This window comes from Poecile atricapillus, chromosome 3 (genome assembly GCF_030490865.1).
Source record: "Poecile atricapillus isolate bPoeAtr1 chromosome 3, bPoeAtr1.hap1, whole genome shotgun sequence".
NCBI lineage: Eukaryota > Metazoa > Chordata > Aves > Passeriformes > Paridae > Poecile > Poecile atricapillus.
The window spans coordinates 2,161,662-2,189,018 of record NC_081251.1 but is presented as its reverse complement, the minus strand read 5'-3'; the positions used below and the strand labels follow the sequence as shown (position 1 = coordinate 2,189,018).

The window sequence follows — 27,357 nt, the reverse complement described above, 5'->3', positions numbered from 1 at the left end:
GAATCCAGTCCGACTGGTTGGGCTGCTGAAATCACATCCAAGGGGAGGACCTGTGGAGGAAGCAGCCAAATGTGGGATGGAAACCTGCTCCTTAATACTGGAAAAGAGACAAATCGTGCCAATTTAACTCCTTGGCTGCTGCTGCTGCTGGTGGGTGTTCCCAGCGCTCCCGATGCTGTGGCACTGGTTTAAATGGATTTTAAACACAGGCTGAGGATGACATAAGGAATTCCCCCACTGGGAAACCCATGGCAGGGTGGGAAGGGTTAACAAGGAGCAGCTCTTCCCAGTCTGCTGGGAAGTGAAGCTGGATTTGTTTTGACTGGTTCACTTAATCTCTTGATGTGGAAGAGAGGGAGCCAGTTACTCTCTTGTCTCCGGAGCTCACACGGAAATTTAACAGCGCAAATTGGTGATGGGGGATTGTTTTAACGAGCAGAGGACGGGGCTGGGATCATGGATGGGGAGCAGAAGTTTTCCCCCTTCGTGTGACAGAGAAAACCTTTCACTTCAAGCTGAGGGTGAGAAGGGGACAGGCAAAACCTCTTCTGTGCCACTCTGGTACATCTTTGTCTGATTTTATTCTCAGGGAACATTTCTAAGTCCTAAATCCCCAGGTTCTACTTCAGTTTCCATTAATACCCTGCTGAGCATCTTTAGAATTGAAAGTTATATGAAAAAAAAACAGGGATTAAAAAAAGGGGAACATTCCTTAATTCACTGTGTCTGAAAAGACAGGGAGCTTTTTCTATTTGGCTTTTCATCTCTCCAGGATCTCAGGAATGCCAATCCCACACTTTCTTCACTCTGACCTTCTTGAAGGTCTTGCAGAAGTGTCTGTGAGAAAGAAAAGAGCTGTTTGCTTCCTGCAGTTTATTCTCCAGCACTGGAATTCATCCAAGGGAAAATAAATAAAGAAGGAGTTCTTCAAAACGATCAGGAAGGAAAATGCTTCTCAATTACCTTCATCTGCACAGTGCATTTTAAATTATTGTCCTGACAGCCCTCCATTTGAGCACAGATTTGGGGTGGGGAGGAAGCAGAGGAAAAAAACCTAAATATCTGCATTTCTAATGTATTTCATTCTGACAGGGAAAAGAAGGGACACTGGACATGAAACCATTTATTTACCTCTTATAATAAAAAAAATACTCTAAGAAGATTTTAATATTAAATATTTTTTAAAAATATATTTATTATTAAATATATTTAATATTAAACATTTATATTTCTATTATATTTATATTATTTTATATTTATATTTATATTTATATTTATATTTATATTTATATTTAATTTTTGGAGGTCACATTTAATGAAGGACTTAAATGTCCCTGAAGTTAAATGCAGACAAAGATTAAATGCAGAGATGTGACTTGCAGAGAGCAAGTTGGGAGCTGTGGAGAGGTGGGAACAGTGGCCAGCCCTGAGAAGGAAACAAACTGGGAAAAGCAGCATTCCCCAGCGAGGGGAATTCCCCAAACAGTTCTGTTTCCCCTTTGAAAACTTTGAAAACCTTTTCATTTTCCTTTCTCCCTGGGAAAAAGAGGTGAGTTTGGGTCAAGGCTGTTCTTGCTGTGCTGAGGAGGAGTTTCGTGGAATTCCAGAGATTGGGTTGGAAGGGATTTTAAAGCTCATCCCATTCCAACCCCTGTCATGGCAGGGACACCTTCCACAATCCCAGGTTGCTCCAACCTGGCCTGGGACATTCTAGGTGTTATAAATGAAATTAGAATTTTGACAACTAGGTCCTTTGAGTTAACAGCAGTTTAGTAAAAGAATACAATTTAACAAAAAACACAATTTATGTATATAATTTTCCAGTAATTAAGTATGATTAAAGCATAAGCAAAACCGACCGGGGTACAGAGGGGGTTCCCCACCCTGCCTCACGTACAAAACAAAGCACTTCAAGCTAAGCTTATATACTGTATGCTTATACATATTCACTCATGTTTCTTGTAAGTTTCCTCCTATTTCTGATTTTTTTGACTTTACTTCACTTTTCTTCACGGCGCATACCTTATTTGTTGCTAGGGGGTCTTCAGTCTTCTTTTGGGGGTCTTTTGGTGAAGGCTTCTCCTCTTCCTCGCTGTCATTTGGATAACCTTACAGGTTTGCATGTGTGTACTAAGCGCTGTGTTATGTAAGTCTACTAATTAGTCTGATATTTAATAATTTTTAGGCCCTATGCCTAAAGTCATTCTAATTTTGTCCATCTCAAGGCCGTTTTCGTCTTGGGACATCACTTCCAAATTAAATCCTGTACCTCAATTTTAACATGTAACATCTGCAAAGGGGTACATCTGCCTTGTAACACTTATTCTTTTGATTGCTTCTAATAATAACTTTCCAAATAGTTACAATTAAGTTAGCACGAATCAATTCCATTTATTACATTGGGATGGGGCAGCCACAGCTTCTCTGGGAATTCCATTCCAGGGCCTCCCCATCCTCCCAGGGAAGGATTTCTCCCTAATATCCCATCTAAATCTCTCTTCTGGGAGTTTAAAACGCTTCCCCTTGTCCTTTTACCACACACTCTGGTAGAAAAGATGAAGAAAAAAACACATTCCCCCTCAGGAAAGCCCTCAGGGAGGAAGCCCCCCCCCCCCCAACCATCCCACCCTGTGCCTGCCGCTCCCGCTGGGAACTCCCGCTGCTCCTTCCACCATCCCGGGGCTTTTCCTGCTCCTTCCACCATCCCGGGGCTTTTCCTGCTCCTTCCACCATCCCAGGGCTTTTCCTGGCTGCTGGCACCTGGGCTTTGCAGGTTTTTAGGTTCGGAGCCAGGTGGCAGCGGCCTGTGGGCATGAGGCCGATCTCTTCCCAGGAGATGGCTGCTGACAGGGCCCTTCCCAACCCCGGCCTGCGCCACCTTCCCTCCCACCCCAGCTTGCTCAGCTCTGCAAAGCCATCCCTGCTGCCCTGAGTTCCTCCCACACGGATTCCATCCTCCTCTTGAGGTACCTGCCATAAACCGTGTTATAATCTTTGTGACTCTGCTGCCACCGCGGATTATTCCCCCGCGAGGCGCCGGCAGCTCGGTTGGTTTCCCTCAGCTCCGCCTCTCGTGGTGGGCCAATGCAGTGGGACTGTGAGGAAAAATGACTTTACAAACCGTGAGGCGCTCTGAGATTGCACGGGTGGGGGCCATGGAAGTGTCAGGGGAGAAGGAATCAGCAATGAATTCATCTTTGGGGCTTGCTCCTGTAAAAACCCATCTGAGTCTCCTCCTTTCCGTGAGGGAAGCCAAGTCCCGGAGCCGGTCCCAGCAGCGTGAGTGAGTCCTGGCCTAGGCTGCCCTGCATCCTTTGAGGGTTACAAATCATTCTGTGGCTTCAAAGTTCCTTTTCATGCATCCATTCCATTTGTTCCCAGCGCTCTGCTCCCTCTGAGTGAGTCAGAAGCTGCTGCTCGTGCAATTTCCCTCGCCTCGTTTTATTTTAAGACGCTGAATCTCCGGTTTCTCTGCACCTCAAACTCCCATTTTTAATTTTTTTTAATTTTTTTTTTTTTTTTTCCTTCCAGTTTGACAAGTGGACAGATGGCCAGAAGAGGAGGATCCTGGTGGACCTGCTGGAACGCTGCTCCCTATCCCAGCAGAAATTCTGTGCCAAGCAGCTCCAGGCCCGAGTCCCCACCGAGGCCGTCGATTTTACCACCAGGCTCCCTCGAGTCCTGTCCTTGTACATCTTTTCCTTCCTGGACCCACGCAGCCTCTGCCGATGTGCACAGGTAAAAAAAAAACCCAACACCTGCCTGGGGTTCAGAAAGCCAGGTCAAAGCAGTTTAAAAGCAAAAATAAATAAAGGAAAATACTGATTTTTTTTGGTGAGGACAAAAGGTCTTCTGACTTGGCATGCCAAATGCTTAGTGATGCTCGTTCCTCGGATCCTAAATTAAGCCAGATTGGCTAAGAATCATGGAAGTGAAGAGTAATTTTAAATACTCGGTTCTAAAGCATTTTAGAAGTGGTATTTTCAAGGCTGATTATTCCTAGAAGGGTAGCCTGGTACTTCCTGAAAATCAGATTTCTCTGAAACACCTTCCACTATGTGCAGAGCCCTTAAATTAATTCTTTGAGAAATATTGGCTTGTGCTTTTGCAAAGTACAACACTTGATCCTTTAAGGAAAACAGAACCTTTAAAATGCCTGAGGATCAAGTGTTGGACGTGGGGGAGCAGAAAATTACAGATGGGCTTTGGAGCAAAATGATTAAGACTCCAAAAATCTGTTTGCATGCCACAAAATGCTGTGAGATGCTGCCCGAAGTGGTTTTAAATTAATAAGTTTCATTTTCAGTGACATTATTGCTGCACTAATGTAATATTCCATGTTATTTAAGATTATATAATAATCTCAGCTTGGCTAAGCCTTGCTTTAGTAACTTTCTTCAGCATTTCATGTGGATGCAACTCAAACTCTCCATGCTCAGCCACGGAGACAATAGGTTAGAAAATTACTTAGAATCACAGAATATCTTGAGTTGGGAGGGCCCCACATCATGAAGGACTTGAAAGGATTAAATGGTTTAATCAAAGGTTTAAATGGAGCATTAACAGCGCAGAAGAATTGAATTCCTTCAAGGATAGGTGGGAATTACATCCTTGGCATGGAAATCCAAAATCTGGGGTTTTCAGCTGGCTGGGAATTCACAGGTGAGCTGGCACTGGAAGTACCTGTCGGAGCTGGATCAGCTGTGGATGCTGAAGTGCCTGCGTTTCGGGTGGTTCATCAACTTCTGCCCCACGCCCTTCGAGCAGGGCGTCTGGAAAAAACACTACATCGAGATGGTGAGGGAGCTGCGCGTCTCCAGGCCCAAGGTACGGCCCCGCCTCGTGCCAGGAGATTTCCCCTTTCCTCTTTCCCAGATTCTGCACTGGTGCATGACTCTGAACCCCAGATTGAGTGTTAGCAAGTTCCCAGTTTAGTCAGACAAAACAATCCCAGAACTGGGGGCACAATCGCAGCTTCAGGCCCCAAAAAAGTACAGAGAGCAGCGAATTTATGGGAGCAAACTGGGAGGATGGGACTTCATGAACAGTAATAATATAATAATAATAATTGGACAGTTAACCCCAATATGGAAATGGGCCAAAACTTATGAAAGTGTGGAAACTCATGACTCAGAGTCCATCTGAGGTAGAGGCACGGCCGGGCTCTTGTGCTGCCCAAGGTGTATCCTTTGAAGGTTTTTTTAATAAACACCTACTTTATTTCTCTAACTCTGTCTAGTTTCTGTTCCTGGTAGCCTCTCCAGGCACCTCCTCCACGGGAGTTTGTCCCCACTGGGAAAACTGGGGGGTCTGGCTCCCAGCCCCTCTGCCTCTTGCTCTTTTTGGGATCCTCCTGCCCTGAATTCAAAGCTCAGCTCTTTAATTTAGAGCAAAGTCTCCCTCAGGCTCTCTGTGGTTGATAGAGAGAAGCTGATGCATCTCAACAGCAACTCAGCTCATCTTAATATGGATTATAGGGTGGTGACAAGCGCTGCCAGGGTGCCTCTTTCTGTCCACTGGCCATAATGGAGCCTGCAAAGACCAATTTTGAGTTAATCCCCAATTATTATAACTCTAAGTTTAGCCCAATCTGATTCTCCTCATAGGCTAAAACCTATTTTCTTCTTTCCATCTCTCCAATTAGACTCCTTCCAAGGACGAGTTCATCGTTATCGATGTGCAACCGGTAAAAAGCAGCGTCCCAGAGAGGAAACTTTCCGTGGCAGGATGGGGGACAGCCAGAGGGAAAAAAAATCTCCCTCCTTGGCGCTCATCCGACAGGAACCCCACGGACACCATCCGCTACAACTACCTGGACAACTACGACCCCATCGAGCAGGCCAGGCAGGCGTAAGAGCTTCACCTCTTTTCCTGTCCCCCTGGCACAAGATTTCCCATGTCCTGTGCAGGCTCACACTGCTTTTTCTGGTTGCAAATCCACTTTCCTGCTATTTTGGCTTTTTTTTTTTTTTTTTGGGATTGGTTTTGGTCCAAAGCTGCCACTGCTTTGTGTCATTTGTGCACGGCTCGTCAGGCTGGAACTCCTGGGGGATGTTTCAGAGCTGGAACAGGAGGGATTGGGACAAGGAGAGTTTTTTTTTTAAAATCAAGCTGCCAGGCTGAGAGGACTGTGTGGGTTTTGCAGGGCAGAGGAAGAATGAATGAATTGTGATGAAATATAATTCTATCGCTCCGAGGATCTCCTGGCTGACAGGAGGCTGGGATGATTGAATTGCAGGGCAGGTGTAAGAGGATGTCAGAGCATGGAGGTGATGAATGGTATTTGTGTCTGCACTGCCGGGATCCATCATTTCCTGGGCTCCCAGGATTATCCACATGGGAAAAAAACCCAAAAAAACGGCATTTCCCTCCCAAAGCCGAGTTTTGCACATGGATCTGTGTTAGAACTGCCACAGGTTTTCCTTTGCCACCTCTGGCATCAGGGATTTTCCAAATCTTAGATCCAGGGTCAGTTTTCTGTGCATTAAGAAGCCCAGGGAGGGTGTGGGAAGAGTTTTTTTTGTGTGAATCCCTGGAAACGCCACCTCTGACGCTTCCTGGGGGTCACCTTAGCCCAGCTGCTGTGGAAAGGGTGACGCTGTCGTTAACCCAAGCCTGGCAAAGAGGCAACAGATCCTCTTGACCATTCCCTGGATCCTGTGGGAATCCACGGACTCGCCACACCGAGCCTGCCCAGAGCAGGCGATTCCTCTCCGCTGTGCCAACGAAAACCTTGGGAGCCACGACGGAAATCACCCGGGTTGCGTTTGAGTAAATACCCAACAGAGCCAAGATTATCCCTGCACCCAGGAACAATCAGCCCAGGAATTACCCCAGCCAGGGATTGTTTGGCCAAGCACTCTCGGAGCCCTTTCCCAGCGTGATTAACTCTGCCGGACCCACCGCTCCTCCGGGGTGTTCCACAGAGCTCCCCGAGTGAAACCCTTTTATGAATCACGTTTTAATCCGCGTCCCCTGCTCCTTGGATACTGCACTACTTCAAAGAGCTTCCCAGTTTCCACCTCACCCTCTTTCTGTGGGATGTTTCCCAACCCCAACACCACTTTTGGGTCGTGCTCTTTGAGGCTTTTAACTGAGTATGTTCACCAAACGCTTCCTGCAGCAAACGAACGTCCTGGTGTTATTTTCCAGCTGCGCTCAGTGGTTTTGTGTAGCAGCTCCCAGAGGTTTCTGTGAGGTTTAGGATTCTCCTGTGCCATCCCTGTGAGGTTTAGGATTCTCCTGTGCCACCAAAAAAGCGGGACAAGCCATGTTTGAAGAGTTTAAAAGTGGCCTGTCCCAGCGCCGAGCTGTGGATGCGGCTGAGAACCAGGTGAAAACAATTCACCTGGAATAAAGAAACAGTAAATAATAAATCCACTCCCTGCTTGCCTCTCCCGAGCGAGATCCCAGCCTCTCTCCGTCTGTGGAGAACATTTTAATGCCGAGTGTTCCTGCAAATCTGCCGTTTATCCGTAATTACAGAGGATTATGGAGAGGAGAGAGAGGAATTCTGTGAGATTCTCCAGTTTATCAAGGATCTGCCTTTAATATCACTTAAGCTGCAGGTAATTGCTGGTGTTCAGGCTCATCTGTGCTGATTATTCAGCAGCGCAGGTGCCACGTTTCAGGTGCTGACCCAGCCTCCCACTCCCACAACCGTGTTCTGGTGCTTCTTTTCCACGGACACTTGGCTGTCCCTTCCCTAAAACCCTCCTGCTGAGGCTCTGTGTTGTGTTCTCCACCTTTTGGGAACGGGAATTCAGCTCTTCAGCTGGATCCCTGGAGCAGGGGGACACCTCTGTCCCTCAGGTTTTGGTGGTGGAGAACGTCACCGTGGTCCTGGTGTCTCTCTGGGATGCCAAGCCTTGATTTGGAGTCTCCCAGGACTCCAAACCTGACCAGGGCTCAGCTTGGAAGGCAGAAGAGAATCCTAAGATAAAAATCTCCCGCCCCGCCGGCGATTTCAGGTTCTCCTTCAGATGAGCCGGATTCCCGGAGCTCAAGGGCAAAACAACCTCTCCTCATGTAAAATGGATGTCAGGAGGAACGAGATCCGTGTAAAACGAGATCCTGAAACAATAGGAGCGATTTCCTGGGGTTTGCCAAAGGGGATCTGGGAGGGGAAATGGCTTTTGCTGCAGTCTGAGCGCACGTGGAAAGGACCCGGGGTGAGGCTTTCCTTGAGGACACGAACGTGTGGCAGAACTCGCAGAAGCTCCAAGTGATGGTGGAGAGAAAAGGGCTGGAGGGAGCTCTTCTGGCCCAGCAGCTTTACTGGGAAACTGGAAATCCCTGAGCCAACAAAGCCTTTTTTTTTTTCCCCACTTGAGTGCCGAGGAAAACCGGAGCTGTGGAGAATTCCTTGTGAATAAACAGGATCAGATCAAAGGAATACCTGACGCCACCATCAAAGCAGCGTGTGAGACGAGTCACCGGCTGCTACCTTGACTCCAAGTTAATCTCCCTAATTTCAGGTTGGATTTTGCAGAATTTAAGAGGCAATCAACCAAAAACAAGTTTTTCCTAACTCTTGGGCCAGGTTAAAACCTCCTCGGAGCTTGACCTCGCTCTGCAGTTCTTCTCTGGTCCAAAGGGAGGGGAGGACTCTGCTGCTCATCGCATCAAGGTGAAATATTGACATTTAAATGGCAGAGTTTGTGGAATTCCAGAATAGTTTGGGTGGAAAGAGACATTAAAACTCATCCAGTTCCAACCCTGACACCTTCCACTATCCCAGGTTGCTCCAAGCCCCATCCAACCTGGCCTTGGACAATTCCAGGGATCCAGGGGCAGCCACAGCTTCTCTGGGAATTCCAGCCCAGGAACTCTCCACCCTCACAGGGAAGGATAATTTTTCCCTAATATTTAATCTAAATCTCTCCTCTTTTAGTTTAAAACTGCTCATGGAAAAAGTCACTTCTTGTCATCTGTGATGCTGAAGAGTTTTCATCAGTTTCTTTTGAGTCATCAGCCGCCTTCTCCCTTCCACAGCAGCACCAAAACAGCACTGCTGAGAATTCCTAGCAGAGAACTCACCCTTGCTTAGCCAAAAAAAGGGAAATACGGGAAGCAGAACGAGCTACAGTCAATTCTCAGGCAGTGCAGTGGGAATGGAGTCCTCTAAGTGGAAAAACCAAACATATTCTGCATCCTATGAGACCATAATTGCCTCTTTGGCTTTGAAAAACAGATCAATACATTTCCAGACAGCAGCTGGATGAGGCCAGTGCTCACTGGGGAGAACAATTAAACTGCGCCACAGCCGGGGAGTGCCCAGAAAATGGGGTTCATTTGCAATCTGGATGATCATTGAATCTTATTTTTTTGTTTCTGCTGGATTTCTTTGCTCGCTGCTCAGAAAGGCAGGAGTTTGTACCCTAAAAACTGTGCCCAGGAGCTCAGTGAAAACCCCCCTGGCAGCGTGAAGGGGATGGGACAGAGATCCCACAGTGAATTCCCTGGGAGGCTTTGGGTTTAGTTGGAACAGTGTGGGAAAAGCTTCTCAGTCACTGAGCAGGGAAATTAAGAATAGCAACGATCAGATGTGCAGCCAAGGGAGTGGTGAGGTGATAGGGAAGAGATACAGACAGGGCTGAGTTACAAATTGCCTGGAAGGGGTTATCAAAACCCCTCAATGGAATTACAGCTGTGACTATCGGTGTTGTAATTTATCACAGCGATAAATCGCAAAAATGACTAAATTCTGGTAGGTCTGGTTTGTTTTCTGCCTGAATTGTCCAAGCAGTTTTTTGTTTAGACTAAAAAAAAATCAAAACAAACAACAACACTCCAGAGATCATCAAGGAAGGATTTACCTCTCTGGGCACAAAGAAATATTGCAAAGGGGAAGTGAAAGATTTTTATCTGAAGCGTGGAGTCGAGTTAGGAGATTTTTCTGTGGGGCTCTGATCTGCCTACAGAGGCCCGGGAGGGCATTTCTGTCAGGCCCTGCGTGCGCAGTTCTGCTGGAAGGCATCTGCTGGTTGCCAATAAATCAAAAGATTTGCCTCCCACTCCATGGTGAATAATGAATTCCGATTCCATCCGAGCGCTGGAGCCCCGCCAAGAGCGCGGCCTCGCGCCTCAAGACAGGGCCCTGCTACTTCTCACGACAACAGCTCTGGCTCCTTCCCCCCATCCCCAGCCTTGGGTAATTTATGTAATTTATGGCCATGGGCTGGCTCTAAAAAACAGTTGCATATTGTCCTGGAGTGTTTACCCGACGAGGAAATAATTACTTTCAGTAATTGTTCTGCCAGCGGCCCAGGCCCCGTTCCTGACAAAGAGGGGCTCGCTTGCGTGAGAAGGGCTCGGAGCAGCCCCGTCCTCCCGGATCCCCACGCTCCCCTCTCCCTTTTGGTGCTGCTGGAAAGCCAGCCCAGCTCCCCCTGGGCGTGTGGGAATCAGAAAAATCCCCTGGAGGAGGAAAACGGGGTGAGAAACAGCGAGTTCAGCACTGGGGGTGAGACCTGGCGTCCTTTTTCCTCGTCCTCGCTCCTTCTGTTTTCCTGACCCGGAGCTGGGGTTGTGGGGGTGAGCTGACACCACGATTTGGACACCAGAACACAGCAGCAGATACCAAAATTTACAGTAATATTTTACAGTGACAATTTACAATAATATTTTACAGTAATATTTTACAATAATATTTACAGTCACAATATTTACAGTTACTGCCTCCTGCCCAAAGGTCACAGCATCATTCAGGATGGAAAACACCTTTAAGATCACCGAGTCCAACCATAACCTGGACACTGCCAGGTCCAGCAAAATGACTGATTAATTCCCAGCTGGAATATTTTGGGTTGAATTTTCTCCCTTGGCTTGTTTGTGTTTATGAACAGGTTGTGGTTTCCCTCAATTTCCGATTTGAAATAATGCTGGATTTGACTTTACGATCCTGGCTTGGGATGAGGGAATCCTGGACATGTGCTGGTGCTGCATGTGGTGTGATCCTGGTTTTTTATGGGATAAAATCTGCTTTTAGAGTCCAGATCCACCCTTTATCTCCATGGTTTTGTATTCCTGCTGTGCTTTTTTAGCTGCCCAGAGACACTGGGAGAACCACTCGGAGCTCCTGCTTAAAATTCCCAGATTCCGTATCGCGGAATTTGAATGTGGAATGAACGCCTTGGGATAATGAACCTGCCTGAGTGCTTAGAAATAAACTGCCTCAGAGTCTGGATTTTACTCCTGATATTGGAATAAAAAAAAAAAAAGTGGCAACCGGCCACATTCCAGCGCAATTCACTTAATTTTCACACTCTGGAATGTTCCCGTTCTGCCAGTTAATTGTGTTGGGTTTAATAGCAGCTGCACATAATACCAAAAATATGGAAATACAGGTATGGAACGATTTGGCTACAAAAACACTGAATAAAAACCTTGCTGGAGGGGCGGCCCCCAGCCTTTTTTACACTTCAGGCCACACAGACTTCACTGAAAACTCCCAAATGGATTCAGCTCAACTTCTTTTCTGTGAATTTCCCTAAGGAGCTGTAACATCTTAGGCGGACTTAGCTTAAATCAGTAATTTATCACAACTTTAAAAAAAAAAACATTAAAAAAATCAAGTTCCCACCTTCCCCTGAGCGCTGGTAGCCGACTGTGCTCTTTGGGGCAAGATAAAAATTTGTTATCTCGAACCACAATTTTCAGGTGGCAATATCCCAAAGGATTTGGTTTTTATCAGCCTGCAGGGCAGCGAGCGCAGGGCATTTATTATCAATAAATTAAATACATTAATAATCAATCATTACCAATAAATGAAATACATTTATTGATATCCTTGTGTTCTGCTCTGCAGCAGGAGGAAGGGAGGAGGGCACACCCCGGACCTGAGCCGGCAGGCGGCTGAGAGGAAGAGGAGAGGAGGTCGTGGATCCGCTCAGCTCCGGAAGGTGAAATCCCTGGCAAGTGTCACCAGCCTGTGATTCCAGCACCTGGGGTGGTGTCAGGCACCCCCAGGGATGTTTGAGCTCCGAGTTTTTCCCTCAGGGATGTCTCAGGGAGGACACCTGGGCAGGAGGAGGATGCAAAGCTCCCCGTGGCATCCCAGACATCGCTGTGGAAAGGGACAGCGCTGTCAGTGCAGAGAGTGACCCTGTTATTTATCTGCTCCTCCCTCTCCTTGCTATCCCAAAAACCCCTTTCCATGCATTTTACAAAGTGCTGCCACACTTCTTTTGTGACTTTTATCCCAAAATTCCACAGCCCTGGGTGGCCGCGGTTCGATGTCCGCTCATTCTCCGTGCCCTGAGCCCCAGCGAAACAGCCCCAAATCTTAACACTGAGGGCTCTTTGTGCTCAGGGCTGCTCAAATGGAGCATCCTCCCGTGAAAGGAGCCCAGGGAAGTCATTCCAGAAAGCTCCACGGGTTTTGTGGCTCTGGAGACAAAGAACCGCCGGGAGCAGGCCGTGCCGACGAGCGTGTCGGGGTTCTGGGAGCGGACCCGGTGTTCCCTGAGCCACGGCAGGCGGGCTGAAAAAGGGTTACAAAAAAAAGAGAGGCATTGTCTCCCAGATGGGGAGGCATCCTCCTGACCCAAATACAGCCTTGCGTGCGAGGAAATTGATTCTGGCACTGTTGGAGGGCAGAAAATATCGTTATTTAATATCATTATTCAGCCTCTGGCTTACAGTTTGCGCTCTCTGGGGATCGGCGTCCTCACACGGGTTCAGCCCGCCACCACTTCCCAATTTTGAGATGTTTTACTGCCAGGCCAGAAGTGAAGTTTTTACTCTCGGCTCAGAGTAAAAAATAAGTGAATTTGGTTTTCTTTCCCTGGGTTTTAGGAAGGTGATGTGAGTTCTGAAGTTAATTAACCGGCAACCCCAGTCAGGAAGCGTTTAAGTGATAAAAAAATGGGAGAATCGTGGAATTGTTAAAGTTGGAAAAGATCTTGAAGATCATCAGGTCCAACCATTCCCAGCACTGCCAAGGCCAGCACTGATCCATGTCCCCAAGTGTCATTTCCACAGGGATTTTTAGTCCCTCCAGGGATGGGGACTCCATTTTGCCAGCCATAAATGAGCACAGCTCTAAAAACAATAAAACCGAAGTTAAACCAGGCTGATACCTAAGAAAAAATTAAAAAAAAAAAAAATTAATTCTCTAGGAATAACCCGAAATTAATTTCCATTCCTTATTAAAGGTAGCATTGGGAAACCTGGTTAAAATGAAAGACCTTTGAAAAGGCTCCTATTTAATCAAGCCTAAATAAAGAGGTTTAATGTGCAAATCTTTCAGCAAATCCTTAGAAGAGGAATAGCCCGGGATGAAAGAATAAATGCCCAAGGCGAGCAAACACCGAGTCAAATTAAAACAAAACCCTCAAACAGATCAATGGTCCAAGTGCAGAGTGTAGGTGAGAATAAAGAATATTACAGCCAACAATGAAGATGTAAAAAAGGGGTTATTAGATGGAGCTCCCAGCTCAGCCAAATTAAGAACAAACACCTAATTAAGGGGGCACCCACTGGCTCCATGGTGAAGAAGAAAACCTGGGAGGGTTTGGGGTTTGTTGCTAATCATGGAAAGCAGAAAATGGGACCAGGCTCGCTCTTCATTTGGAATAAATTAAAGTCAATTGGCCCAATTAGAATAAAGAGTAAATTAGAGTGAATGAAGTTAATTAGGTTTTGAATGGAGGGCCACATTCTACCATGTGGAACCCCCATGTCTGTGCAGGGGGCAGGGAATTCCTGCCCTCTCTTTTTTCCAGGGAAATGCTTCAAGGACACTCCAAGGATGCCCCTCTGACCAGGAGCTGTGATTTCTGAGCCCAGCGCCCTTCCCACGAGTCCTTCCCACCAAATTCCCAGATATTTTTATGGGGAAGGTAAAACTGGGTGGGTCAACATCAGCAAGGAGGGGCTGGGTCTGCCTTTGTCTGCTCCAGACACTGCCCCACCCTCACAGCTGCTCCCAAATTATTTTTAGTCCTCTAAAAATTATTTTTAGTCCTTAAATAACATCTTGTTGACAGGATCAGTCTTCCCCTGCCCCTAAGGTAATGAGATTGCAGGATCTGAAGGCAGGAGTGCATTTTTTTCCACGGCATTTTGGCAGGGAATTGATTTTCTGAGTCAAAATCCCATTTCCAGGGGGTGGAAATAGCCAACAGGAAAATCCAGAATTCCCAGCACACGGTCCTGTGCAACACATATTTATATTCTACAAACATTACTTGAAATCTTCTTTATTCGCCGTGATAATGTTTGTTCTCTATTCTTAACAAAAAATTCAGATCAATCAAAAAAAAAAAAATATTCCAAGCTGTTCTTTTCCAGAATTTTTATTTTTATTTTATTTTTTGGCATCTTTATCAAGGAATAAACTGGGTTGTTAAGAATTTATTTTTTTTTTGCTTAATTTTTGTAAAATAAAAGTTAAAATAAACTTCATCCTTTACACTTTTGAGTCTTCAAACACTGAGCAAGACAGGGGAGAATTTGGGCATTAATTTTATTTGTTTATCTATTTTAATTTAATTTTAATTTATTTATTAGTATTTATTTGGGCATATTAATTGGTGTGGAGAATTAATTAATGTGGGCACCAATTTCTAATTGGGTCCTTCTGTCCTTGAGGCAGATTTGCACCACAGCACAGCTCAAATCAAGCAGATTATGGCTGTAGTTTTTAGGAATCTCATTAAGGGATATAATTTAGGAATAAAATGTATAGAATCAATATTTATTGATAGTATTCCACAGAATTGATAAAATAGAATTTGGGAATAAAATTTATGGAATGCATAAATTTTATTATTATATAATTAAATTTATTTATAAATAAATAAGTGGATTCCAATGTTTATAGTCCCTCTGAAGCTGCTGGGATGATGATTTCTCTCTTCTCTTCTCTTCTCTTCTCTTCTCTTCTCTTCTCTTCTCTTCTCTTCTCTTCTCTTCTCTTCTCTTCTCTTCTCTTCTCTTCTCTTCTCTTCTCTTCTCTTCTCTTCTCTTCTCTTCTCTTCTCTTCTCTTCTCTTCTCTTCTCTTCCCTTCCCTTCCCTTCCCTTCCCTTCCCTTCCCTTCCCTTCCCTTCCCTTCCCTTCCCTTCCCTTCCCTTCCCTTCCCTTCCCTTCCCTTCCCTTCCCTTCCCTTCCCTTCCCTTCCCTTCCCTTCCCTTCCCTTCCCTTCCCTTCCCTTCCCTTCCCTTCCCTTCCCTTCCCTTCCCTTCCCTTCCCTTCCCTTCCCTTCCCTTCCCTTCCCTTCCCTTCCCTTCCCTTCCCTTCCCTTCCCTTCCCTTCCCTTCCCTTCCCTTCCCTTCCCTTCCCTTCCCTTCCCTTCCCTTCCCTTCCCTTCCCTTCCCTTCCCTTCCCTTCCCTTCCCTTCCCTTCCCTTCCCTTCCCTTCCCTTCCCTCAATCCCTTCCCTCAATCCCTTCCCTCAATCCCATCCCTCAATCCCATCCCATCCCATCCCATCCCATCCCATCCCATCCCATCCCATCCCATCCCTCAATCCCATCCCATCCCATCCCATCCCATCCCATCCCATCCCATCCCATCCCTCAATCCCATCCCATCCCATCCCATCCCATCCCATCCCATCCCATCCCATCCCATCCCATCCCATCCCTCAATCCCATCCCATCCCATCCTTTCCCAGTTATCCCTTCCTGCAGATCTCCAGCCTGTCCCCAGCCCCCCAGCCCGTCCCACCTGGGCTGCACCTGAGCTCACCGGGACCCTTCCCGCCGAGGCGCTGGCCCGGAGCTCCCGCTGGAACGCCGGGATCCGCCCGGGACCTGTCCGAGCTCCAGCACCGCGGCCGAGAGGAACCGGAGATGTCACCAGGGGGGACACCGGGTCCTCGTGTGAGTGTGATGTCCTGTCCTCAGCGGGGCTGTTCTGGGGACAACACCCAAATCATGGAAACGTAAAATCAAGGAATGGCTCGGGTGGGAAGGGACCTTAAATCCCATCCAGTCCCACCCCCTGCCATGGGTACGGACATCTTTCGTTATCCCAGGTTGCTCCAAGCCCTGTCCAACCTTTCCTTGGACACTTCCAGGGGTCCAGGGGCAGCCACAGCTTCTCTGGGAATTCCAGCCCAGCCCCTCTCCACTCACCCAGCCAGGAATTCCTTCCCAATATCCCATCCAAATCTCCCCTTTCCCAGCGGGAAGCCATTCCCTGTGTCCCTCCATGCCTTGTCCCAAATCCCTCTCCAGCTCTCCTGGAGCCCCTCTTGGGGGGTAGAGGACAAGGAAGTGCTCCAGATGGTGGGAATCCAGGAAATCCAGAGGACAGGGTTTCCAAAAATAAGGAGGACATGATCCCAAACAATGTGATGCCATTTCAGTCTGGAGCTCCTCCTGGTGCCTCCTGAAGCTGCTCAGGGTCAGGAAAGCCTTTTTGGGGTCTTTGGAAGTCCTGGTGGTTCACCCAGGGCTTGTCATCAATCCGTGACCCCTGGTGGCTTTTTGTGCAAAAACGGTGAAGAACCTGGAGCGAGCAAAGGAAAAGAGGATTTTGATGGAATACTGCTGGGATTTTAGGAAAGACACCGGGATGGAGTGATGGGAGATCCTACAGGTCAATGATTATCCGGTAATTATTGGTGATCCCATCTCGATGGGAGACGATGGAGCACGTGGAAACCTCCAGCATCCCTTTGGATCTCCCAAGGCTTGCGTTTCTAGCAGATCCATGGGTTCATCTCCATGAGGAGGATCCACAGTGCAAACCAGCGATCCAAATCCCGTGACCAGAGAAAGGACCAGGGATGAGGGATGAGACACCAGGAAAGCACTGGAATGTTTGGATTGGATTGAAATTGCTATCAGGAAAAGGGTTGTCCAAGCCCTGGCACAGCTGCCCAGTGGTGGAGTCCCAATTCCTGATGGGATTTGAAAATCCACGTGGATGTGGCACATGGATCCGTGCTGGCCGTGGCAGAGATGCGGGAATGATTGGACTCGATGTTCTTGGAGAGCTTTTCCAACTTTAACGATTCCATGATTCCATGAATGAGGCCTAAGGAAAGCACAAGTGGGAAGCAGAACATAAACACATCCTGGCCACAAAAACACCAGGATCAGGCTGGAAAATCCCAGGGAATTCCTGCAGGGATGGGATCTCCCAGGGACGGATACTGGTGGAGGATACTGGGACAGGCTGGGATGTGCCAAATCCCATCCAGGAAAATGAAAAACTGTGGAAGAGGAAAGGGTTAGGAGGGAAGGAATCTCCAGACACCGCTGCTGAGGTAAATGATCCCTGAGGGATTGCACCTGGATTAGGGGCAGTTTTTTGGGGATTTATTTTGGTATCAGAGAGAGACAATTCCTATCGTAATTCCTTCGGTGACCTCTCCCAGATCTCTGTGAACTCCAGCAGGCTCTTCCCAAAGTAAACATCCCAATTTTGGATCCAGCTCCTGCTGGGCTTCGCCAGGCCGCGTTTGCAGGACGTCAGGAAGGGACGGAAAAAGGGAAGATGTTTTGATTGATGATTATTTTCCCTATAATGAGGTCACGAGCGGGAATAATCTTCCCACTCAATCCAGATTTGGAATGGTACTTGAGGTATCAAATGCCACAAAAATCCCAAGGATTGGCCGAGCACTTAAATACGTTTAGAGTCTGAATTCTCTGAATTCTCTGAAATCTCTAAATTAGTCTGATTCGTATAATTTCTCTCTCATGCAGCCCCTCCTCTGTTTGAGGCTCAGCCCTGGCACATTCCTTCATCCAACCAAGGATCCGACACGGAATAAGGGAGGATCCAGAGTATCCTTCATCCAAGCAGAAGAGAAATTTATCCACCTGCCACTGGGGAAACGACAGGAAAGTTCCTGCTGGGTTTGGGATCTGAACCTGTTTCCCTGTAGCTGGTGCTGCATTCCCTTCTCCTCCCGGATACATCCGGAATTCCCAGAATTTCCCCCATGGAGACGCTTCCTTAGATCCTTGCCAGAGCTGCTGGCCCTCACAGGAGGTTGCCTGTGGATCATTTGGACATCCTGGGGTACATCCCACGGAAAACCTGGAGACAGAATTCCTTTCTGGGGTCAAAGCAATTCCATCTTTCCCACTTAGCGAGAAGGAAATCAAATCCCATGCTCCGGCTTTGCGCCTGGATCCGCGAGGAGCTGGAATTCGTCGTTTACGAGATTGGGAGTCCCCTGCCCTCCCTCTCATTGGTCTTTCCTGCGGTTTTCCCAGAATTCCCAGCAGAATTCGCAGAAAATGGAACAAAGAGCAGTTTTTGAGGATCAGGGGATTGAAAGCACGAAAGGACTTTAATCCATCCCAGAGCGCTGGCACAAAACAGAACCTTTCCGCACTTCGGGAAGCGCAGGAATCCTCAGTATCTCCGGACAAAAATCTCATTTCACAGGAAATTCCAACCAACCAATCACGGAGCCACGGAATTATTAAGGATGGAAAAGACCTTTTAGATCCCCAAATCCAGCACTACGCCTGTATCCCTTAAACCACGCCCACAGCCTTTCCGGGAATGGCGATTTCCATTCGGTGGAATGAAGATTCCATTTTTTCCACTAAGAAATTGCTCCCAATATCCCACCTCATCCTCCCCTGCTGCAACTCCAGGCCGTTTCCATGTGAATTAGGAGGAAACTTTATGCAGGATTACATAAAATTACCCAGGAGAACAGAATGACGGATTTTGATTAGGAAAGTGAAATTTTGGGAATTTAAAGTGAGGTGGAGCAACCCAAAACATTCCCTGGAGTTTCAAATCTTTCCTCACCAGCCTTTATTTTTATTTTTTTATGTAGGAAACCAAACTCAACCAATCGCTCCGTGGGTGCTTCCTTGGCTTCCTAAATCCAAATTTTTTTTTGTTTCCATTAGGCAGCAGCTGAGGGTTAGATCCACATCCCAAACATGTAAATTATGTCAGTGGTTTATCTTTTCCCAGCAATTTTCCCTGGAATTGTACAATTCCCAGGATCTGAGTGGGTGAGTCTTGGACAGGCTCTGCGCCTTTGCTGCATCTTAAGCGCTCACCGCGCATTTTAAAGCTTAAACCTCTGATTTATAATTTTATATTTTTTTTTGTATTTATGATGCTGTAAAATAATAGAAAGAAATGTCCAGGAAGGTGTTGAGCCAAGCCAATTATCCTTGGAATACCATCAGACCTACAGAAACCCTGTTAATCAGAATAAAATCAGATGTGCTTACACTGTCTGTAAACATATTTTACATCATTCCCGAGGTCGGGAAATGGGCTGGAATTCCAAATGGAGAGGAAATAAAAAAATCTCCATCAGCTGCCTGGGGGCCAAACACATCTCCCCGAGTGCCTGGGGCTGCAGATGGTCTGAGCCCCACTCCAGGGCGCGTTCCCAGATGAGAAATTCCCAAACTGCAGGGTTGTGCCTTTGGATGGCGTTTCCAGGTCCTGCCCGACTAGAATCGGCCCCAGCCCGGGATTAAAGCGCCTCTCCAAGCCCAGGGGCTGCTGGATCAGCTCCAGCCCCGCTCAGATGTGGGGAAGGAACCTCTGACCCCACCTTTGCTACCCCAAAACTCCACCTGCACTTCCCCGGTGCTCCTTGCCCCGGAGGAATGCCAGGGTTTGGAACTTGGAGCTAAACCAGAAGTTTTCCTGATTATTCTGAGCTGAAGAAGGGATTTAGGGAAAGAAAAACGTGTAACTTCGGTGGGTAGGAGGATTTTTGGGAGCGCCCAGCTGGTGTGGAGAGGTGGGAGATGTTCTCTCCTCCTCCACGGGTAGGTTTGTGATCCACCAGAATCCAGGGATTGACCGGGAAGGGCTGGAATTCCCGGATTTGGGAGCTGGCGGCATCAGCCCTGGCAAACAGCAACAACCAAACAGCTGCCAACTCCCCAAACCAGATCCAAGGAAATCCCCGCCTCCAGAAGCTCCCGGGAGTTTTAGAAGTCACTGGATTTCCACAGAAGAATCCCCGGCCGGTTTTATAGGATTTATAGGAATTTGGGATGCACGAGACCGCGGGAGACCTCTGGTCCAGCCTCCTGCTCTGGGATCAGGCAGATCCTCCCGAGGAGGACGGGGCACAAGTGCTGCCCTCACAATGTCCCCACGGTGACCCTTGGGCAGTCATGGAAAATCCCGAGTTGGAAGGATCACCAATCCCAACCCCCGGCCCTGCAGGGACACCCCGGAATTCCCGCCCCGCGCATCCCTGGGAGCTCCGGCAGCCTTGGGAATGTCAGCATTGCCTGGGGAGCCTGGGCAGTGCCTGAGCCTTTGGGGGAACAACCTTTTCCCAAGAAACCTTTTCCCAAGAAACCTTTTCCCGATAAACTTTTCCCAATAAACCTTTTCCAGATAAACCTTTCCCAGATAAACCTTTTCCCATTAAACCTTTTCCAGATAAACCTTTTCCCATTAAACTTTTCCCAATAAACCTTTTCCCAAAAAAACTTTTCCCAATAAATCTTTTCCCAATAAACCTCTTCCTGTAAGCCATTTCCCGATAAACCTTTTCCAGATAAACCTTTTCCAGATAAACCTTTTCCCATTAAACTTTTCCCAACAAACCTTTTCCCAATAAACCTTTTCCCAATAAACCTTTTTCCCATAAACCTTTTCCCATTAAACCTTTTCCTATTAAACCTTTTCCCAATAAACCTTTTCCCAATAAATCTTTTCCCAATAAACCTCTTCCTGTAAGCCATTTCCTGATAAACCTTTTCCAGATAAACCTTTTCCCATTAAACCTTTTCCATTAAATCTTTTCCCAATAAACCTTTTCCAGATAAACCTTTTCCAATAAACCTTTTCCAGATAAATCTTTTCCCAATAAACCTCTTCCTGTAAGCCATTTCCTGATAAACCTTTTCCAGATAAACCTTTTCCCGATAAACTTTTCCCAATAAACCTTTTCCCATTAAACCTTTTCCATTAAATCTTTTCCCAATAAACATTTTCCAGATAAACCTTTTCCAATAAACCTTTTCCAGATAAACCTTTCCCAGATAAACCATTTCCCAATAAACCTTTTCCCCATAAACCTTTTCCTGATAAACCTTTTCCCATTAAACCTTTTCCCCATAAACCTTTTCCCGATAAACCTTTTCCCATTAAACCTTTTCCCCATAAACCTTTTCCAGATAAACCTTTTCCCAATAAACCATTTCCCATTAAACCTTCTCCCAATAAACCTTTTTCTATTAAACCTTTTCCAGATAAACCTTTTCCCATTAAACCTTTTCCCATTAAACCTTTTCCCAATAAACCTTTTCCAGATAAACCTTTTCCACATTAAACCTTTTCCAGATAAACCTTTTCCGATTAAACCTTTTCCCATTGAACCTTTTCCCAACAAACCTTTTCCCATTAAACCTTTTCCCATTAAACCTTTTCCCATTAAACCTTTTCCCATTAAACCTTTTCCCATTAAACCTTTTCCCGATAAACCTTTTCCCATTAAACCTTTTTCAGATAAACCTTTTCCCATGAAACCTTTTCCCATGAAACCTTTTCCCAACAAACCTTTTCCCAATTAGACTTGGTAGATCTTCCCAGACTTTCTACACAAATTCAAATCACTCCAACCTGGCACATTCTGGGCTCTGATGGCATAAAATGGCTCCAAACTCTGCAGCTTTTTCATCTTTATATTTATTTTTATCCAATTAACAATAGACAGATAAATTATTTTTCTTAATGACTCATCACCTGTGTATTGCATCGTGATATTTTCTAATTACTACTACCCAGAAACTTCTAGAAGAAGAAAATGAAGAAGAAAGAAGAAGGGAAAGAGACAATACTTTAAATTTTACATCTTTTCTCCTGCTTTCTAAATTAACTTTAAATTTTTTCACCCAGTGACTTAAGAAAGCTCTTTAATCTACACACTCACACTTTCAGCTTTTTCATTTAACAGTTGTTTTCCCGTATCACCATGAAAACATGGCCATAAATTTCATTTTATATGAAATTCGGTGTTCTCCTGGATCTCAGAGCCCGGCATCGGAGCCCAGGCTCTGCTCCAGGGGACTCCAGCACCAGAGGAACGGGCAGGGATTGATCCCAGCAAATTCCAGCTGGAGATGAGGAAGAACTTTCCCCAGCACTGGTTGTCCAGAGAGGGAGTGGAGCCTCCTCACCGGGGAAATTCCGGCTCCCGGTGCTCTGGGATGGCCCTGCTGGAGCAGGGGGGTGGCAGCAGTGACCCACTGCGGTCCCTCCCAGCCTCAGCCATCCTGGGCTTCAGAGAATTCCCTGATCTGGGATTCTGGGGCTGTGGGAGTCCATGATTTGGCGATTTTATGAGTCTGTGGTTCCGTAATGCCACGGTTCTCTGATTCCATGATTCTCTGATTCCATGATTCTCTGATTCTGGGATTCTGTAATTCCATGATTCTGTGATTCTGTGGTTCTGTAATTCCATGATTCTGTGATTCTCTGATTCTGTGATTCTCTGATTCTATGATTCTGGGATTCTGTAATTCCATGATTCTGTAATTCCATGATTCTGTGATTCTCTGAATCTGTGATTCTCTGATTCTGTGAATCTGCATTTCCATGATTTTGGGATTCTGGGAGTCAGTCATTCCATGATTCTCTGATTCTGTGATTCCATGATTCTATGTTTCTCTGATTCCGTGAATCTGCAATTCCATGATTCTGGGAGTCAGTGATTCCATGATTCTCTGATTCTGTGGTTATGTGATTCCATGATTCTGTGAGTCTGAAATTCCATGATCCTGTAATTCTGTGAATCTGTAATTCTGTGGTTCTGTGATTCCATGATTCTGGGATTCTGGAAGTCAGTGATTCCATGAATCTGCAATTCCATGATTCTGTGATTCTGTTATTCTCTAATTCTGTGAATCTGCAATTCCATGATTCTGGGATTCTGTGATTCCATGATTCTGTGGTTCCATGATTCTATGAGTCTGAAATTCCATGATCCTGTAATTCTGTGAATCTGTAATTCCATGATTCTGTGACTCTGTGATTCCATAATTCTGTGATTCTGTGAATCTGCAATTCCATGATTCTGTGAACCTGAAATTCCATGATTCTGTGATTCTGTAACTCTGTAATTCCATGATTATCTGATTATGTGAATCTGAAATTCCATGATTCTCTGATTCTGTGAATCTGCATCTCCATAGTTCTGGGATTCCATGATCCTGTAGTTCTGTGAATCTGTAATTCCATGATTCTGTGATTCAGTAATTCCATGATTCTGAGATTCCGGGAGTCAGTGATTCTGTGATTCTCTGATTCTGTGAATCTGCAATTCCATGATTCTGGGAGTCTGTATCTCTGTAATTCCATGATTTAGTAATTCTGACTCTGTAATTCCATGATTCTGTGATTCTGTGACTCTGTGATTCCACGATTCTGTGAATCTGCAATTCCATGATTCTGTGGTTCCATGATTCAGTAATTCTGTGACTCTGTAATTCCATGATTCTGTGATTCTGTAAATCTGCAATTCCATGACTCTGTAATTCCATGATTCTCTGATTCTGTGACTCTGTGATTCCACGATTCTGTGACACTGTGATTCCATAATTCTCTGTTTCTGTGATTCTGTGATTCCATGATTCTGTGATTCCATGATTCTGTGATTCAGTAATTCCATGATTCTCTGATTCTGTGAATCTCCAATTCCATGATTCTGGGATTCTGGGAGTCAGTGATTCTCTGATTCTGTGATTCTCTTTATCTGCAATTCCATTATTCTGGGATTCTGGGAGTCAGTGATTCCATGATTCTCTGATTCTATGGTTCTGTGATTCCATGATTCTGTAATTCCATGATTCTGTGATTCTCTGATTCTGTGAATCTGCAATTCCATGATTCTGGGAGTCTGTGATTTCATGATTCTCTGATTCTGTGATTCTCTTTATCTGCAATTCCATGATTCTGGGATTCTGGGAGTCAGTGATTCCATGATTCGCTGATTCTGTGATTCCATGATTCTGTGAATCTGAAATTCCATGATCCTGTAATTCTGTGAATCTGTAATTCTGTGATTTTCTGATTCTGGGATTCTGCAATTCCATGATTCTGTGGTTCTGTGATTCCATGATTCTGGGATTCTGGAAGTCAGTGATTCCATGAATCTGCAATTCCATGATTCTGTGGTTCTGTGATTCTCTAATTCTGTGAATCTGCAATTCCATGATTCTGGGATTCTGTGATTCCATGATTCTGTGGTTCCATGATTCTATGAGTCTGCAATTCTATGATCCTGTAATTCTGTGACTGTAATTCCATGATTCTGGGATTCTGTGATTCCATAATTCTGGGATTCTGGAAGTCAGTGATTCCATGAATCTGCAATTCCATGATTCTGGGAGTCAGTGATTCCATGATTCTCTGATTCTGTGGTTCTGTGATTCCATGATTCTGTGAACCTGAAATTCCATGATCCTGTAATTCTGTGACTCTGTAATTCCATGATTCTGTGGCACTGTGATTCCATAATTCTGTTTCTGTGATTCCATGATTCTGTAAATCTCCAATTCCATTATTCTGGGATTCTGTGACTCTGCAATTAATTCCATGATTCTCTGACTCTGTGATTCCATAATTCTGTAATTCCATTACATTGTGATTCCATAATTCTCTGTTTCTGTGACTCTGTGATTCCATGATTCTGTAATTCCATGATTCTGTGACACTGTGATTCCATAATTCTGTGATTCTGTGACTCTGTGATTCCATGATTCTGTAAATCTCCAATTCCACGATTCTGGGATTCTGGAAGTCTGTGATTCCACGATGATTCTGTGACTGACCCTGCATTTCTGTGACCCTGTGTGTCCGATACTCTGTGATTCCAGGATTTCTCTGGGATTCCTGTGATTCCGAGATTCTGTGAATCCGTAACTTTGTAATTCCATGAATTTGTGGCTCTGTGATTGAGTCAGATTCTCTGTAACTCCGTGATTCCAGAACCTGTGACTCCCTGACACTGGGATTCCGGGATTCCATGATTCCATCATCAGGATTCTGGGATTCCGTGATTCCATCACTGGGGTTCTGGGATTCCATGATTCCATCGTCAGGATTCTGGGATTCCATGATTCCATCTCTGGGATTCTGGGATTCCATGATTCCAGCTCTGGGATTCCGGGATTCCATGATTCCAGCTCTGGGATTCCGGGATTCCATGATTCCATCTCTGGGATTCCATGATTCCAGCTCTGGATTCCGGGATTCCATGATTCCATCTCTGGGATTCTGAAATTCTGGGATTCCACAATTTTGTGGCTCCGACTCTGTGATTCCACAACTCCGTTCTGTGATTCTGTGACTCGCTGACTCTGTGATTTAATCCTTCTGTGATTCCCTGATTGATTCCCTGATTGATTCCCTGATTGATTCCTTGATTGACTCTTTGATTGATTCCCCGATTGATTCCCTGATTGATTCCCTGATTGATTCCCTGATTCCCCGATTGATTCCCTGATTGATTCCCTGATTCCCTGATTCCTTGATTGATTCCCTGATCAATTCCCTGATTGCCTGACTGATTCCCTGATTGATTCCCTGACTGATTCCTTGACTGATTCCCTGATCGATTCCCTGATTGATTCCCTGATCAATTCCCTGTTTGATTCCCTGATTGTTTCCCTGATTGATTCCTTGATTGATTCCCTGATCGATTCCCTGATTCCCCTGATGGATTCCTTGATTGTTTCCCTGATGGATTCCCCAATTGATTCCTTGATTCCCTGATCAATTCCCTGATTGATTCCCTGATTGATTCCCTGATTCCCTGATGGATTCCCTGATCCAGGCACTCTGCATTCACCTGACCCCGCAGTTTTCCACAAACACTGCCCGACCGAGCATCTCAATGGGGACAGCACAGGCAGAGCCACCGGGGGACCCCAAAACCCGAATTTTACCCTCAAAATCCCCCAAAACCTGGATTTTCCCCCTAAAACCTCCCAACACCCGGAGTTTCCCCCAAAAAAACCCCAAAACCTGGGTTTTTCCCCCCAAACCCCGGGCTTTCCACCCCAAATCCCCCAAAACCCAGGTTTTTCCCCTCCAAACTCCCCAAAACCCGGGTTTCCCCCAAAAACCTGGGGTTTCCAACCAAAACCCCCAAAACCCAGGTTTTCCATCCCAAAAATCCCCCAAAACCCAGTTTTTTTCCCCAAACTCCCCCAAATCCAGGGTTTTCCCCCAAAACCCAGAGTTTCCAACCAAAACACCCCCAAAACCCGGGGTTTCCCCCTAAAACCCAGGTTTTCCACCCCCAAAACTCGAAGGTTCCCCCTAAAAAAGCCCCCAAAACCCGAGTTTTCCCCCCGCCAAAACCCGGGAGTTCCCCACCAAAACCCAGATTTTCCACCCCAAAAACCTCCCAAACACGGGTTTTACCCCCAAAACCCCCCAAAAAACCCCCCAAAAAATCGGGTTTTACCTATAAAAACCCCCCAAGAAACTGGGTCTTACCCCCCAAAACTCGGGTTTCACCCCCCAAAATCCCTCCTAAACTCGGGTTTTTACCCACCAAAAACTCCTTTTTTCCCAAAAAAAACGCCCTTTTTCCCCCCAAACCCTTTTTTTTTCTCCCCCAAAACCCGGGTTTTGACCCCCAAAACCCCTCCAAAACTCGGGTTTTACCTCACCAAAAGCCCCCCAAAATCCGAATTCTACCCCCCAAAACGGGGGTCCCCCCCCCCCCCCCAATCCCGGGTTTTTACCCCCCAAAAACGTGTTTTTTCCCCCCAAAACCCCCCCTTTTTTTCCCCCAAACCATTTTTTTTCTCCCCAAACCCGTTTTTTTTCCCCCCCAAACCCGGGTTTTTACCCCCAAAAAACCTCCTTTTTTTCCCCAAAAAATGCCTTTTTTCCCCCCAAAACCCGTTTTTTTTTCCCCAAATCCCCCAAAACCCGAGTTTTAACCCCCCAAAACCCCCACAAAGCTCGAGTTTTACCCCACCAAAAGCCCCCCAGAACCCGGGTTTTTACCCCCCAAAAACTCATTTTTTCCCAAAAAAACCCGCCTTTTTTCCCCCCAAACCCGTTTTTTTTCCAAATCCCCCCAAACTCGTTTTTTTCTCCCCAAAATCCCCCAAACCCTGTTTTTTTTCCCCAAAACCCCCCCAAAAGCCGGGTTTTTACCCCCCAAAAACTCCTTTTTTCCCCAAAAAACCGCCTTTTTTTCCCCCTAAACCCGTTTTTTTCCCCAAATCGCCCCAAACTCGGTTTTTTCTCCCCAAAACCCCCCAAACCCTGGGGTTTTTTCCCCCAAAACCCGTTTTTTTCCCCCCCAAAATTCCGGTTTTTTCCCCCAAAACCGGGGCGCGCTCCCGGCGCCCCCCGGTGGTCGCTGCCGGAACTGCACCCCCTTCGTTACGCCTCCCTCCCTTCGCGCTTTGCGGCGCTTTCGCGACG

General features: G+C 46.2%; 1 protein-coding gene across 1 annotated transcript in view; it reads left to right on the top strand.

Moving 5' to 3' along the window:
• The window catches only part of FBXO16 (F-box protein 16), a 33,275-nt gene extending 14,242 nt beyond the window's left edge, over positions 1 to 19,033 (top strand). Inside the window, exons 4-9 of the mRNA XM_058835773.1 lie at positions 3,532 to 3,738; positions 4,663 to 4,827; positions 5,645 to 5,850; positions 11,810 to 11,903; positions 15,620 to 15,827; positions 17,664 to 19,033. Coding sequence (XP_058691756.1) covers positions 3,532 to 3,738; positions 4,663 to 4,827; positions 5,645 to 5,850; positions 11,810 to 11,903; positions 15,620 to 15,827; positions 17,664 to 17,731 — 948 coding nt within the window. The 3' untranslated portion in view covers positions 17,732 to 19,033. The remainder of the gene's footprint in view (positions 1 to 3,531; positions 3,739 to 4,662; positions 4,828 to 5,644; positions 5,851 to 11,809; positions 11,904 to 15,619; positions 15,828 to 17,663) is intronic.
• The last annotated feature ends 8,324 nt before the right edge of the window (positions 19,034 to 27,357 follow it).